This window comes from Triturus cristatus, chromosome 3_1, assembly GCF_964204655.1.
Source record: "Triturus cristatus chromosome 3_1, aTriCri1.1, whole genome shotgun sequence".
Classification (NCBI taxonomy): Eukaryota; Metazoa; Chordata; class Amphibia; order Caudata; family Salamandridae; genus Triturus; species Triturus cristatus.
Window position 1 is genome coordinate 643453849 of NC_140583.1, and position 15151 is coordinate 643468999.

Below are 15151 nucleotides of genomic sequence, written 5' to 3' on the forward strand. Positions count from 1 at the left end.
ATTACACTCTACTCAATGCAACATAAATACACTCAACATAATACCACTCAGTACCACATAATTACATGTCACATAATTACACTACATTCAATGCAACATAAATACACTCCACATAATACCACACAGTGCCACATAATTATATGCTACATAATTACACTGCATTCAATGCAACATACACTCCAAATAATACCACTCAGTGCCACATAATTACACTCTACTGAATACAACATACACTCCCCATAATACCACTCAGTGTCACATACTTACACGCCACATAATTACTCTACTCAATGCAACATAAATACACTCCACATAATACCACTCAGTGTGACCTAGTTACACGCCACATAATTACACTCTACTCAGTGCAACAAATACACCCCACATACCACTCAGTACCACATAATTACAAGCCACAAACTTATACTCTACTCAATGCAACATAAATACACTCCACATATTACCACTCAGTGCCACATAATTGCACGCCACATAATAACACTCTACTCCATGCAACATAAATACACTCCACATACTACTGAGTACCACATAATTACACGTCACATAATTACACTCTAGTCAATGCAATATAAGTACACTCCATATAATACCACTGTGGCACATAATTAGACGCCACATAATTACACTCTACTCAATGCAACATAAATACACTCCACAAAATACCACTCAGTGCCACATAATTACATGCCACATAATTGCACTCTACTCAGTGCAACATAAATACACTCCACATAAATGCACTCTGTACCACATACCACCAATCAACATAAATGCACTCCACACCATGACACAATTTCACTAAACATAATTTCACTCAACACCACAGTTCCAGGCCACACCATCCAACTCCACACATTTCCAATACACACCACATAATTACACACTAAACAACATATTACAACTCCATAATCCACAATGTACCTCCAATCCACACCATATAATGTCACCACCTGAGCACCAAACATCATTCACCACCACCATTTTGCATCAGCGCACCACCTATGCATCACGTCAGTCTGCCCTTGGAATCTGGCATCTGTTGATTCTCCCCTAGTGTGCGTCCGCTGCTCGTGTTCTAATTAAATTACTGTTTTCCAACCTCCACTCCCCCATTATTTATGTTCCGCTCCCCCATAACAATTAAATTTATAACAAGCTAGCATGAGAACAGGCAGGAAGAAGTTGCCAGCAGTGCAAGTACAAAAAAACTAGAAGACATTTTTTATGTTGCAATCTTTTTTTAATCAGGTTTTTCAGTTGTATATAATGTCGTCTTCATTTGTATAAAGTTAACTAAAATGCTTAACACTTTTTATTATAATAATGCACAGCAGCCACAATGCTCTACAAAATAGCCACAAGTTCTGGCTAAGCACATAAGGTCCCAAAGGCGAGACCTATTGGCTATGCCAATGCTTGTTTATAACTTATGTTTCCCAGAGAGAAGCAGGTTCCGATACAGCAGTTCATAAAAAAAAAAAATTCTTACCAAGTTAGGTTTCACTCCAATTACTGATTTACTTGACTCTATCACTATACATATTTTGGCTCAAACTGACATTTTAGGGCTTGTTCCAAGGTGCTGAGATGGAGTGCTATAGACAGGACACATGGCATGTGCAGCTTAAGTGGGAAGGCATTCTAGATAATGGATGCTCTCCTGAGAGAAATAGTGCAATCACCAATTATTTATTAACCTCCTGATTTCGAAGTAGAGTAGATTTCAGCACCCATAGTGTTCAGTTGTGGGGATGTGAGAAAGTGCCATCTTTCTTGCATGGTATGCCCCCATTTTATGCTGAATTGCTGAATGTACCTTAACACACACACACTGCCCTTGCAGGCTGAGTGTCTGGGTACAAGACAAAACAGTCGATATGGCACACATCCCTGTGTGCCATGCCCACCACCTACACTGCCCTGGCATACATCAGCCACCCCTCTAGCTGGGTGCCCTATGCCAGTGGTGTGGGCACAGGAGCATGAGCCCTGTGCCCCTACAGTGCCCAGGTCCATTCCTGGGCACTGTAAGTGCAGTGCTGCCATTTAAGAGTGCATGGTGCTAAGAGCTCGTCAAACACTAACTCCACAGCACCATAATGGCAACACTGAAGACTGAGAAGTTTGGTATCAAACTTCTCAGCACATTAAACCCGCAATGATGCCATTGTAGGATTTAATGTACCAAGCACCCCAGAGTGCATCTTAGAGATGCCCCCTGAAACCTAACCTACAATCCACGTCTGGTCTGGGAGGCTGCCTAGGCTGCCACACAGCAGACATGTTGCTGGACCCCTGGGTTGGAGAGCCCCTGCTCTCCTGGGCCTCAACAATGCACATCCTGGGCGAGGTGCTAGATCTCCTTCCCAGGATGGGCAGGGGGAAGCTTCAAAGGCATGCCGCCTCTGTGAGCTTCCCCAGGCCATTGGCAGCCCCACTCTGGCAGGAAACCTGTCCGGAAACCCCAAATAAGGACAGGGGATGTGCCAGCCTGCCAACCCCACCCCTCAGGTGGGGGAGGCGAGGTGAAGCACATCTCCGGGCTCTCACCATCTTGAAGATGGGAAGCCCTGCCCAATCAGGACTAGGCTACTGTCCCCCTCCCACAGGAGAGAGGCAGGATAGGGGGTGTACCCACCCCAGGACAGGGACCCACTGGTCCCTGCCCTTCACCTACCTGTAACGCCCCTAAATCTAGTATTTAGGGGCACCCTGAACCTTCCTTCCCCATATTCCAGATTCCGAAATACAAAGAAGAGCAAGAAGAAAGAAGAACTGCCCTGCAGCTGCTAAGAAAAGGAAGACACCAACTGCTTTGGCCCCAGCCCTACTGGCCTGTCGACCCTCGAATCTGCTCCTACCCGGCATCTCTTGTGGCCAGCAACCTCACAAACCCCGGAGGACCTGGCTACCTTTTGGCTGTAAGCACCTGGGACTCCCATGAGTAGAGGCTCTACTCAAAATCTGCTTCTAATCCCTGGCATCAGCCCAGAACCGCGAACCCTGCACACTCTGCACCCGCCAAGCCTGGCCTGTGCTGGAGTGAATAAAGACCACGAGGACGTCCCCACGGCGACTGACCCAGAGTCCGGCACCCAAGGACTTCCCTCTGCTCCTGACGACGCCTGCAGCCTCAGAACCAGGTACCCCCCCAACCGCGATCAACAGAGGGTAAGATTTCCCGACACCAAAAGGCACCCCTGCACCCGGCGCCCCACGGCCCCCTGTGCCCAACTTCTGGGTACCTACCTATCCTCCAACTACCCAACTTACCTCTCGAAGTGGTGGTGGCACCTGAAGAATCTTCGTCCCCAAGCTTGCAGTCTTTATCTAAACCGGAGCTTTCCCATTGAAATCAATTGAGCGCCCGAAGGCTCAAAAGCACCCTGCACCAAGCCGCCCTGGCAGTGTAACCTTTGCACCTATCTACTTCCCCATTTGCCCTGAGCAAGTAACCAGGAGCCCAGCTCCCACAGCCGCGTGGCCTGCTAGTCAGCAGCCACCAACCAAGGTCCCCCTGCCTCCCATAGGATAACATTGGGCCTAACTCACTCTGCACCCGCCTGCCCCTGTGCCGCTGAGGGTGTAACAACTGTACCTACCTGACCCTGGGAGACCCCTGAGTCTGTGCCCAGAACCTTAACTTTACCAGTCGAGTACTTACCTGAAAGCCGATAACTCCATTTTCTCCATAGGGTAACATTGGCTTGTGTTTCCTGAAATTTCTTCTAAGTGTGGACTTTTCAAAACTTAAAACATTCACCAAAAATCAGCCGAGTAACGAAAACGAAAATACTCACCTGCTATTAGGTGAGCTCCCAGTGCTGGATCTTGGTGCCCAGCACTGACCCTTAAAAATATTCACAACCGTACTTACCAGTAACCCAATTTTCTTCGATAGGAAACCATTGACTGTTTTTCTGTGAAATTTCTTCTAAGTGTCGACTTCTGCATACTTTAAATATCGTATAAATTGTGAAAACGTAATTACTTACCTGTTTTGGATAAAGGTCCCAGTACTGAGTCTAGGCACCCAGTACTGGATTACAAAAGTAACGAGAACATACTATACCTGCAACTTGAATTTTCTTCCATAGGGAATCATTGACTGTTTTTTATGAAGTATTTTCTTAAGTGTCAACTTTTAAAATAGCAAAATATTGTCTAAAAATCATAACAGTAACTAAGTCGACTTTTATCACTTGTTTCTAAGTACTGACCCAGGACTGAATCTATGATCCAGTCCTGGAATCCCAAAAGTAATCCTAAAAGTAATCTATTGCAAATAACTTGAAACTTCCATTGAACTCAATGCATTATTGTGTTTAAAACTGTGTTGCCTATTGCAACCACTTGTAACTTTCTACAAAAGCCAATTGCATATTGCAAAAGTATTTATATAAAGCATCTCATTCTGAGAAAGTATATTTTAATACCTATTGTTGATTCTAAAATAAAACCAGCATATATTTTTTTTATATATAATCCATTGGCCTAGAGTTCAGTTATTGAGTGTGTGAGACCATTTGCTGACTGAGTGTGTGCAACAAATGCTTTACACGGTCCTCTGATACTGCCTTACTGCTCGACCAAGCTACCAATTTAGAGAGTAAGGTTATATCTAACTTTAGCCTCTGCCAAACCTCTGGGGACTGTGGACTCTGTACACCCTGTACCTATTTGGGAACAGTATATACAGAGCCACTTTCTCACAGGGGCCTTGTATGTTTGACGCTTTCACAAATTTTATTCTAGCTTCTGTTAGTAATGATGTGGCCATAACATTTGATTTTCCTAAACAGTAGAATGGTATGTGTATTTTTTATTTCCATAGCTACTCTTAATTGAAAACCATATATTTTTTATTTCACAGAGCTCGACATAGTTGGGTTTATTGACATCTCTGATATTGCAAGCCCTCCTGTCTTGTCTAGACATTTGGTTTTGCCGATCGCAGTTAACAAAGGTAAGTCCTTTGCTAATAACGTTGGTTTCCAACCTGTGAGTGAGTGCATCTTTTGCTGCTTGGGTTTAGGAATGAATGTACTAGCTTCATTCATATTTATTTTAGTTTGGATTGCACACCAAGGCCATTGTTCCAACTATCTGCGAGAACACAGAGCTTGCGATCACCCTCAGTTTCTGATGCAGGTTCTGATTCAGTCCTCTACATCCGCAGTCATCCTTGTAACAAATCCTGGTATACCCAATGTCCAGACACACAACCATTCATTTTTATAGTCTGTGTGGTGTCCAAGGCAAATATTTTATTGATTTTTGGGGCAGTGCATAATTTGAAACAGATATTGTCTACGTTTTTCCTAACTTTTACTGTACAAGTGGGAGCGGCAAGGTCTAATCAGAACAAGCAAACACTATTCTAAAGGTTGTTTAAATAGTAAAGCCAGAGAGTTGTGCAGCTATTTGCCAGAGAGCAGATGTAAGAGTGCTTTCGATTGTTCCTACCCTACACTATCCCAAACAAATCTTTTTTTCTGATGTAATTTTTATTGTACCTTGGAGAACCTAAATTGATGATCTGTCCATTCATCCTGATTTGGTAGGTGGATTAAAAAATACCTTGTGCGCTGTTAGTAGCGGGATCTCGGCCGAGAATGTCGCTAAAATTGCTGGACCAGTGCAAGCTTGTACTTGTTTATGCCAGTAGGCTGACAGCGCAGGATGTCCAGCTCCTTGCACACTTAATATCTTGGCCTTGAAAGTGTGGGATTACAAAGCTGTTATTTCTGGTGGAGAATTGGAGCCTGGAATATTTATTATCCTCCCTCTACCACACATCAGCGGGGAGTGGGGCTGCCAGCCGGGAATGATTTATTCCTGGGTGTAACGGGCAGATGGGAGTGGCCCTGGTAGAGACTTCTACCTGTTTGTCCTGCTTTCCTCTCCCTGTAGGTCCGCTGGATGTAGAGTCAATTGGAGGCACCAATGTTGTGTAGAGGCCTTATTTATTAGATCATCGTATTCATCATAATTTTGTTGTGTAGAGGCCTCATTTATTAGAGAATCAAATTAATCATAATTTATTAGTTTGCCACTACTGCAAACATCTCTATAAGGTGCTGTGGAATGAGGATTTGACTTAACATACGGCGTGAAAGGCTGCCGGTGTCCCAAAAATACATATACCTGCTGTAGTAGTTTGAACTGGCATTTGCTTACTGAGGGCCCCTTGGAAAAGTTGCACAATTTGAATACAAGTGTGTGTTCTGGATTGGACTCCTGTATTTTCTTTATTTATGGTGTTCTATCTGCAGTGCCTGGAGTGGAGGCTTCCTCTTAATCTGGGGTGTCAAATGTTCACTTTGTTGGGGGTGGGGGGGTTGATCGTATCTAAATGCATTCTCTTCTACTGTTGTGGAGGGTGTATATTTCTGTAGTGAGAAGAGTCAGTTTTTATTGTTGTGTTAGATCTCAATGGGGTATCGTACCCCTTTGTTTCCCAGCCCCAGAAATCTAGCTGGGGCATTCTCCGTGGATCAATACCTCATCCTGTCTTTCCAGCCTATACATGCAACCCCTGGCCAGTGGTAACATTTTATATTCATGCAAACGACACTTGTTGACTTTCGGCTTTTCAAAACAAACCTAACGACCCAGCTACTCTTAACAACAGCCTGACCCTCAGTCGTCAGTCATCTTAAAAATGTTTTAAACTTAATTTTTCCAAAATAGCGCTTTTACCACTGGGGGAGCAAAGGTTGTGAACCCTCCAATTTTGTGAATAGTCTAGGAATCTACTTCTAGACAGAACTTTCTGTAGATAGCCCGGGCTCCAAAGATTCCAGATCTGTTACTTCAAGATGAAAATTCTGAGGAGCACCCTGCCATTTATCGTCGTTCCCCCCCCCCCCCCCCCCCCCCCCCATTGGCACCTGTCAGGATGATGCTTTAAATTTGCTCATGTCTGAATTACTTCAATTATAGAACGGCTATGCATCTCGCTGCCCATGCTAAATTGTAACATTGTTAAATTGCAAGCACATGTTTGAAGTCTTGAACACTTTACCCTTTAGTCTTGAACACTTTACCCTAGCATGAAATCTTTGTCTTGGCTCCCCATTAAAGATAACACATGTATGACAATGACACATAAGGGCGTTTAGGCAAGTATCTCATAGTTTGGAGCGACCAAATTCAACTGGCATAAGCCAGGAGTCAGATCACGATCAGTTCACCTGTACCTTCTTCAAGTTTTGAACACAGGGACAGTAAATTATGTAGCTAGGGCTTTTTTCCATTGCTAGCAAAAAAATGGAATCTTCTCCTGTAAGGACTTTGAGCTGAGTCCTGCTTGACAAAATTCAGGAAAAGCCTCAAAAGTTTTTTTTTTTCCACAAATGATCTTCGTTACATGACATGCTGAATATTTAGGATGCTAGAATATTTTTCTTCTAGGTTTTTTGAGGGATTCTTCATTCTCTGTATCTGACTTTGTGTAAATGCCTATAGAGCCAAGAAGCCTTGACTACATTGTGCTGAATAAACATAGTTAATATAATTAAAATATAAGAGCACGTAGGGTCCCCACTGTATGAATGTCTAGTGCACTTTTTCCAAGGAAATTCTCAACGCACAATCTTATCCAGACGTTTACATTTTTAGAGGTGCATGAGCCATCCTGTGAATTTTCTAATTTTCGGTTGCCGTGCATACACAAACTGCAAGAATGAATCAAATTGCAGGGCTAGGAAAAACCATCTCCCAGAGGTGAAAGTAAGGTATATCCTTCGTTTTCACGTGAAATTGAAGTTGATCATTTGAAACAAATCCTGGCTCTTAGACAACATGCATGATGCTTGGGAGTGGGCTGACAAACCGGAAGTGATGTTAATAGAACACCTAGTTGTGGGGCAAATATTTCACAGTATTGACTATGCGAGAGTTGAGCTGAGATGAGTTGAATTGATTGCCTTTTTACGTTTCAACACCAAGTTTGGAATGGAGCCTTCGCTAACCAGCAAGAATCCATCATCTGATAGACAATATTAGTAACTTCAGTTTACTTCTCAAGACTCCGTGTGGGTACAGTAGTGTAGTTGCTCTCATAACATTTAGCTTCAGAAATCGGTATCGTTATTAGAAGCAGAAGTGGTATTGTCTGCCAGACGAGAATTTTAAGCGGAGCCTGAAGGCATGATTCATATACAGTTGTGTAGTGTATACATGATGTAAAAGTCAGTTGTTTTTAAACTGCATGCAAATAAGATTGTAACTGTATTTGTCTATGAAAAACAAAACTTCTAAGTCAAATAAAAATGAAACCATGGGAAATTCACTTGTTTCCCCCACCCCTCAATATTCACTGAATATATTGCATTGTTCCATTTTATTCTGCTGACTAGTGAAGATTGTATTTTGGTCTATGATGCTTTATTTATTTTAATTAAATTACTTCTAGATTAACTGTTCATTATTCTGTCTATTACTGTAGGGCAGGAATTTCTCTTTCATTGTGTTTAATTTCATGTCTTTCTTTTCTTGCTTATCTGGCTTGGGCTTTATCTGCAGAGCAGGAGGGTTTATGCACCGTCTAGCTATCACTGTATTTTAGTTGATACTCACTTAACCTGCATTCTTTATGGATGCCTGCATTCTCAGTCTGTCCGAGTATGGCTCAGTCAGTATAGGCCATACTCAGAAACAGTGATAATTTCCATTCAATCTAGGCAGACAGATCTGTTCTAGAGACCACATTTAGTTGAGAGGCTGCAGGACTGCATTTGGTACCTATTTTCTGAATGAGAAAAGTAGGGCTTATGTTCTTACTACTTTAGCCGCTCTGACCATACTTGTCAACCTATGCATGTTGTGAAATTTGGCCTTTGTTTTCAAAACCCTTGTTTCATGAAGCAATTCTCAGTAAGTAGTCTTGCAGCACCAGACGTAGTCTTTGAGCTCTCCTAACAGGAAAGGACCACCAGAAAACAAAACACTTTCTGTTCAATATGACAAGGTTGCATTGGTGGACCTCTGCAAAATTTCCCAGAAGAGTTCTGCCAGGCTGTTGTTGCCACAGATGTCACCTATGGTTAATTGATTGTCCAATAAACCATAAGCCTATTCTTTTAATATACTTTTTTTTTAGCAAGGTGCTCAGACTAGTTCAGAATCCTTCACTAGAAATTATGACCACCCTTGATTGGAGGGTTAGTAGAAGAAACTGACTTCACTCAATGTTAAGCTCACACCCTTTTTAAAAAAAGCTCAGAAAAGATGTAGTTAAACATGAAATCGACTAGCAATCTCCTCATTCAAGCAGTAAGCATAGAATAGAGAGCAGTCACTCTAGGCATAAATTTGTTGGCCCGGCTGTGGCTGAATCAGCAACTCTGCCCTCTTAATAAACCACCCCTCAACCCCCACCTCCCCGTCCCCCCAAAACTGGTTTTGGATACTTGTTGAGAGATGCTTTTAGGGAAAAAAACATGGCAAAATGTCAACCAGATCAATCCGGCGTGCTCGAACTGACGTCTCTTGCATTATACCAGACAGAGTGGTGCCATCTCCACTTGATTCTTATTTGTTCTCCTCTTGATCTTCATTTCTCCACCCTACCTTTTGTTTAGTCAGTTTTTCTGTGCTCATCTTCCATACTTTCTCCCTCAATTTCTCCCTTCTTTTTCCTCCTTCATTTTTTCTACCCATTTTCGTATCTTCTTCCTTTACTATCATTCCTGTCCCACCATTCTTCCTTGATTTTCCAGTTTGCTCCCTTCAGCCCTCTTTCGATCCCAACCTGTTTTTCTTTTTACCTTATCCCAGTCCTCTTCCAATCATTTTTCCACCCCCTTATTTTTAATTCTTTCAACATATTATAATGTAAGATATTTAGTATGTACTATTCCCTTTCATCTATGCCTCATTTTGGTAGTCTGTCATTGGGATTAAACCCTGAACCAAAGTGTAGAATGCCTCATTAAAACAGGCTGATAAAACCCTTATTTGGGGGAATAGTTCTAATAATCAAATAACCTTTTCTACTAAAACCCACTGACTTTTGTGGAAAAGTTATTCTGGATCCGGTTAGCGAGCGAGAGGGAGAGAGCGAGAGGGAGAGTGAGTGTGTGTGAGTGTGTGTGAGTGTGTGTGAGTGTGTGTGAGTGTGTGTGACTGAGACTGTTTTAAAAAAATAGTTACAATTTCCAACAAAAACTGAGAAATTGTGAGGAAAAATAAATAAAGGTTTTAATCTTTCCACGGTCTACAGTGACCCAAATGGAAAGGAGGAGAGGTTCACAGTTGAAGAGAAAAAGAGCATTCAACAGATTTTTGACCAGTCTGCCTGGGATCCTGCCAATCAGGACCCCAGTCACTGTGCTTCCTTCCTAAATTTGACATGGTAAGTACTTTGGTACCTCTACAATTGGCTACTGGTGTAACCCTATAACTCTCTAGTATATGGTACTAAGGTACCCAGGGCATAGGTACACCAGGGGTCTCCCATGGGCTGCAGCATGTATTGTGCCACCAATGAGAGACCACTCCAAACTGTGACTACAGGCCTGCCATTGCAGCCTGTGTAAGCTGGTGCTAGCACCACTTCTGACAGATATTAGTTTTCTTATATCTGAGTTCACTGCACTTAAAACCTGTAAGTCACCCCTAAGGCAGGCCTTTCAATCCTGAAGGCAGTGTGCTGGGTTATAAGAGTGTGGGCACCCTTGCATGAGTAGGACACCCCTACAAACACCCCTACAAACACCGGAGTCGATTCTCCAGGCTTTGTAAGTGCGGTCAGCCATTTTGATACATATAGTGGCCATCTGTCACTACACGATGGCTAAATATATAGTGGCTGTGCTGATCCTGGGCATGTATGGTATCAAATATGTTAGAATCATACCCAACATCGTTACCGGTGTTGGAGGTATGATTCCATGCACTGGGGGGGGGGGCTCCTCTGGGAAGCCCCCAGTACTCCTGGTAACAGCCTTCCACGGTCTACCAGCAAGCTAGTGCTGCCGCCGACCCCAGACACGATTCTGTCCTCCTCCTGCTACTGTGCTCGAGCAGGGGAAGGTAGAACAGTAGGTTTCCTGTCACAGGGAAGTGTTATCACCTCCCAGACAGGACTTAGTATATTGGGCTGGGGTGGGCATGCTTGCCAGCTCCACCAGACTGCTTTGAAGGGCACATTTGGTGCCTTCTTTGCATACTCCAGTTCTAACCAATTCTGGGTGCCCTTGGTTCCCACTCTGGCGCGAAACTGGACCAAGGACATGGGAGTATCCTCCCCTCTGACCAGTCCCTCCTCCAGGGGGGACCCCTGAGTTGCCCTAACCCCTTTCCTATGGTATTTAAGGGCTTACCTGTGTGTGGGTCCTCAGATTTGTCGTGGGACAAGACTCAAGCCAGAAACGACGTCACTCTTCGACCGTCTGAAAGCTTGGACTTCGCCTGGAATCGAGACTGCATCAAGGAAGACTCCTGCTTCTCCTGGTCTCGCTATTCTGCAAGTTTTCTTCATCGTCTGTGCTTCTTCCAGGATTTTCACTAGACCTGTGGGCATCAAGGACACCTAAAGTAAGCTCTCTTGGAGTGAAGGAGTCACTCCCCTGCATCTGCAGGCACCACAACAAAGCTGAAGGGTCTGCTGCTCTTGACGTCCCAAGGACTTCGAAAGGCTCAGCAACACAGGTGGTGGTTCTGCAACTCCTTCGAGGCCTGACCTGTCCTCTCTGCAATTTTGAGGCTAGTATCCCTCGTCGGACCTGGTGGGACAGAACCTCTGCGCACCTCGTCGACTTGTTGTTGCCAAGGCTTGTTGGCTCTGCCCTCCAGAGATCTTCGGGCTACAAAAAGCTCCAGTCTGCAGCATCTCTCCCTGCCAAGTACAGTGTCCTCGCCGCATCCTCAGCAATGTGGGCCGTCCTTCTTGGTAAGCTGCTCGAAGTCCTCTTGTGACTCCTGTGCCATTGGCCTTTGGGTCCTCTTGAGGGTCGTCTTCTGCTCCAGTGGGCTCCCCTGCTTGATCGGGGCCTGCTCTGACTCCACTGTTTGTGGTGAGTTCCTTGGACCTTGCTGGTCCCAACAATGCTCCATCTTTGCTTTTTACGCTTGTTTCAGCTGCCAAGGCTTTTTGGTACTTCCACCGGACACCGACCCGCTAGTTTTCGACTCCCGATGTAGGACAGCTTGTGCATGGCTCCTGGTCTTCCTCAGCCTCGCCTGGTCCTCACAGCTGCAGTGACAAGTCCCTGTTGACTCTCTTCAACTGTTCGTCATAGGTGGGCATTGCTTTTCCGTGCCTTGTGGTCACCTCCGAGTGGCATTGAGAATGTCCCCTCTGCTTACAGGTTCTTCACTTCAAGAATCCACCCTTGGATTCCACCGGACTGTTGCACAGCCTTCTCCAGTGGCATCTTTCTTGAAGTCCTCCATTGTGGTCTACGGCGGATTCTGACGTCCCTTCGCAACTATGCACCCCGCTTCCCTGGTGTAGGTGTCTTGGCTCGTGGGATATCCACGGGTGGGGTGACTCTCCAACCTTCTGTCTTTCACATGTTTCCTTCAGGATCCACTGGGAAGGGTCCTTCTTCTCCAAAACTGCAACAGTGACTTTCTGATTGACTTCTATCGGACACGCAGCTGTGTTTCCACTCTGCACACAGACTCTGTGAGGTTACTGGGTACTTACCTTGGGTGGTTCCTTGTGTCCCCAGCTCCACTGAGTCTCCTGGTCCAAGTCCCAACTCCGGTTGCAGTACGCATTCCAATTTTGTTAATATGGTTTGGTCTTCCCCTGGAGACCACTGTATTTTGCCATTTACCTTATTGCAATTAAAGCATTATTGTGTATTTGTGTTTTTATCTCTGGGTAGGAGATATACCAATGTGTAAGTGAGTGTAATGTAATAAATAGACATATTTTTAAATATACACTGTGTGGTTCTTTTTAGTTTTACCTACTCTAAATGATTAGAACTGGTAAAACAAGCTGAGTAACACTCCTTCTGGACTAAGCCTGAAAGCTGCTCTCCACAGCTACCACTTGGAGAGCTTTCAGAAGGTTATCAAAGACCACATAAATCACCATAAGGGTTGTCTGGATTAGTGAAGGGTGCTTCGCTTAAGTAAGCGCGCACCATCTACTAAGCCAGCCTCCTGCAGAGACCGTGAAGCTTTCTGAAGTGTGGTGTGATGTGGGTGCGGCATGGGAGGTAGACTTCGAGTCTTGCAGCAGTGTTCTGGATGTTCTGAAGTCTGTGTAGGAGTTGTTTGGAGAGTCTGGTGTAGAGAGCGTTGCCGTATTCCAGCCTGCTGGTGATGAGTGCTTGCGTGATGGTGCATCTGGTCTTCTGAGGCAACCATTTGAAACTTTTTCGCAGCATATGGAAGCAGGAAGTGCACACTGCATTGACTTATGACGTCATGTTGAGCTTGTCGTCTAGAATGATCCCCAGATTCCTTGCATGGTCTGGGGGTTTGTGTGTTGGTCCTTGTAGGAAAGTAGCCCTTTTTGACATGGTCACCCCCACTTTTTGCCTGATATTTGATGTGATTTTGACTGGAAGTGCACTGGGTTCCTGCTAACCAGGTCCCCAGTGCCATATATTTTTCCCCAAACTGGGAAATTGTTCCCCAATTGGCAATGCCTTTCACCCTCCATGTAAGGCCCTAGTAAGTGGTACCCCTGGTACCTAGTGTAAAGGGGTCAAATAGGGTCCTTAAGGGCTGCAGCACAAATTGTTCCACCGCTCACCAAACACATACAGACTGCCACTGCAGGCTACGTGTCTTGATGCAGACAAAAGTGAAACACAACATGGAGTATAGGTAAGCCACTCTTACTGAATGTCTTACAGCCCTAGGGCAGGGTGCACTATACTACATGTGAGGCCATAACTGCATGAGAAGATATACACCTGTATGGTCAGCCCTGTTGTGCTAGTACAAGTGAACAGGAGAGCCATTACGAGTACATGCGCTGGACACTGGTGAAAACAGTTCCCCAGCTACATGATGGCTTCACTGAAAATAGGGTTGTTTGGTATCAAACATCTCGTATTAATGGACATGAACCCACACTGTGTGCATGTATTAATAAATCCAAAACTGGCATCAGAGGGCACCTTAGAGGTGCCCCTTGAAAACCTACCAACCACTGGTGTAGTAACTGACTGGTTTACACCAGCTTGCTACCAGAGACATCTTTGTGACCACCAAGGGTGAGGGCTTCTGCTCTCAGGAGGTCAGAAACCATGCTTGGGTAAAGGCTCTGTGCGCAGGCTCCCTCTACTGCGATTGCTCCCAGTGAGAAAAACCCAATACTTAAGGACACTTCTGCATCCGTCACCCGTGGAGAAGAGGACCAAAGGTGTCGCTTAGCATCGTGAGGCCTGAGCCCCTCTGTGGTTCAGCCCGACTGGCCTCCCAGGTAAAACCTGCAGCCTCTTTTCACAAAGCCCGATCCCCGTTAACTTCCATTGGGCTACAGATGCTGTTTTTCACCGCTGCACCCGGCTGCCCTAGTGCCGCTGGTGATGTCTTGCTAGTGCTGCCTTGGACCTTGCCCTCCACTCAACTGAAGTCTCTGGGATTGGTCTCATAAGTCACTGTGCTGTACCTGACTGCGGTACTTGCTTTTCCTCCCGTAGAATAACATTGCAGGTTCTTAAAATTGCACTGTCTACTTTACAAACACCAAAGTATTTCTCTTCAAAAATGCACTTACCTGATCGTATTGATTCTGGTGCCTAAATATATATATAAAGATACGTGTTATTTTTATAAATTGGTGTGTATCTCCTTATTGAGTCGTGTGCATAATTTATTGACTATTATGTGTATTTGCAGGTGTCTTGCACTCCTCTGAAAAGCCTACGACTGCTCGACTACACTACCCCTTAGAAGAGCACCTTGGGATTGCTAGAACAGCCCCTGTCCACAAATAAGGGAATCACTGGACTTCTTGCACGATATATCTTATTTTGATATATCCTATAAAGAGACAACTTCCTACAGTCTTCTCTCTGACAGCCACCAGGTGGAGTCCCATGGGGAGGTCTTGTTGCCGAAGACCAGTACTTCCATCTTGTCGGAGTTGAGCGTCAGGCAGTTGTTTCGCATCCACTCTGCTACCATAGTGAAGTTGGTTCTGGTGGTAGTT

At 44.7% G+C, this 15151-nt stretch overlaps 1 protein-coding gene across 3 annotated transcripts in view; it reads left to right on the plus strand.

Moving 5' to 3' along the window:
* Positions 1–15151, plus strand: part of INTS14 (integrator complex subunit 14) — a 157091-nt gene that overhangs the window by 58302 nt on the left and 83638 nt on the right. For all 3 annotated transcript variants that reach the window (XM_085644635.1, XM_085644634.1, XM_085644633.1), the window contains exon 7: positions 4895–4987. In XM_085644635.1, coding sequence (XP_085500761.1) covers positions 4895–4987 — 93 coding nt within the window. The remainder of the gene's footprint in view (positions 1–4894; positions 4988–15151) is intronic.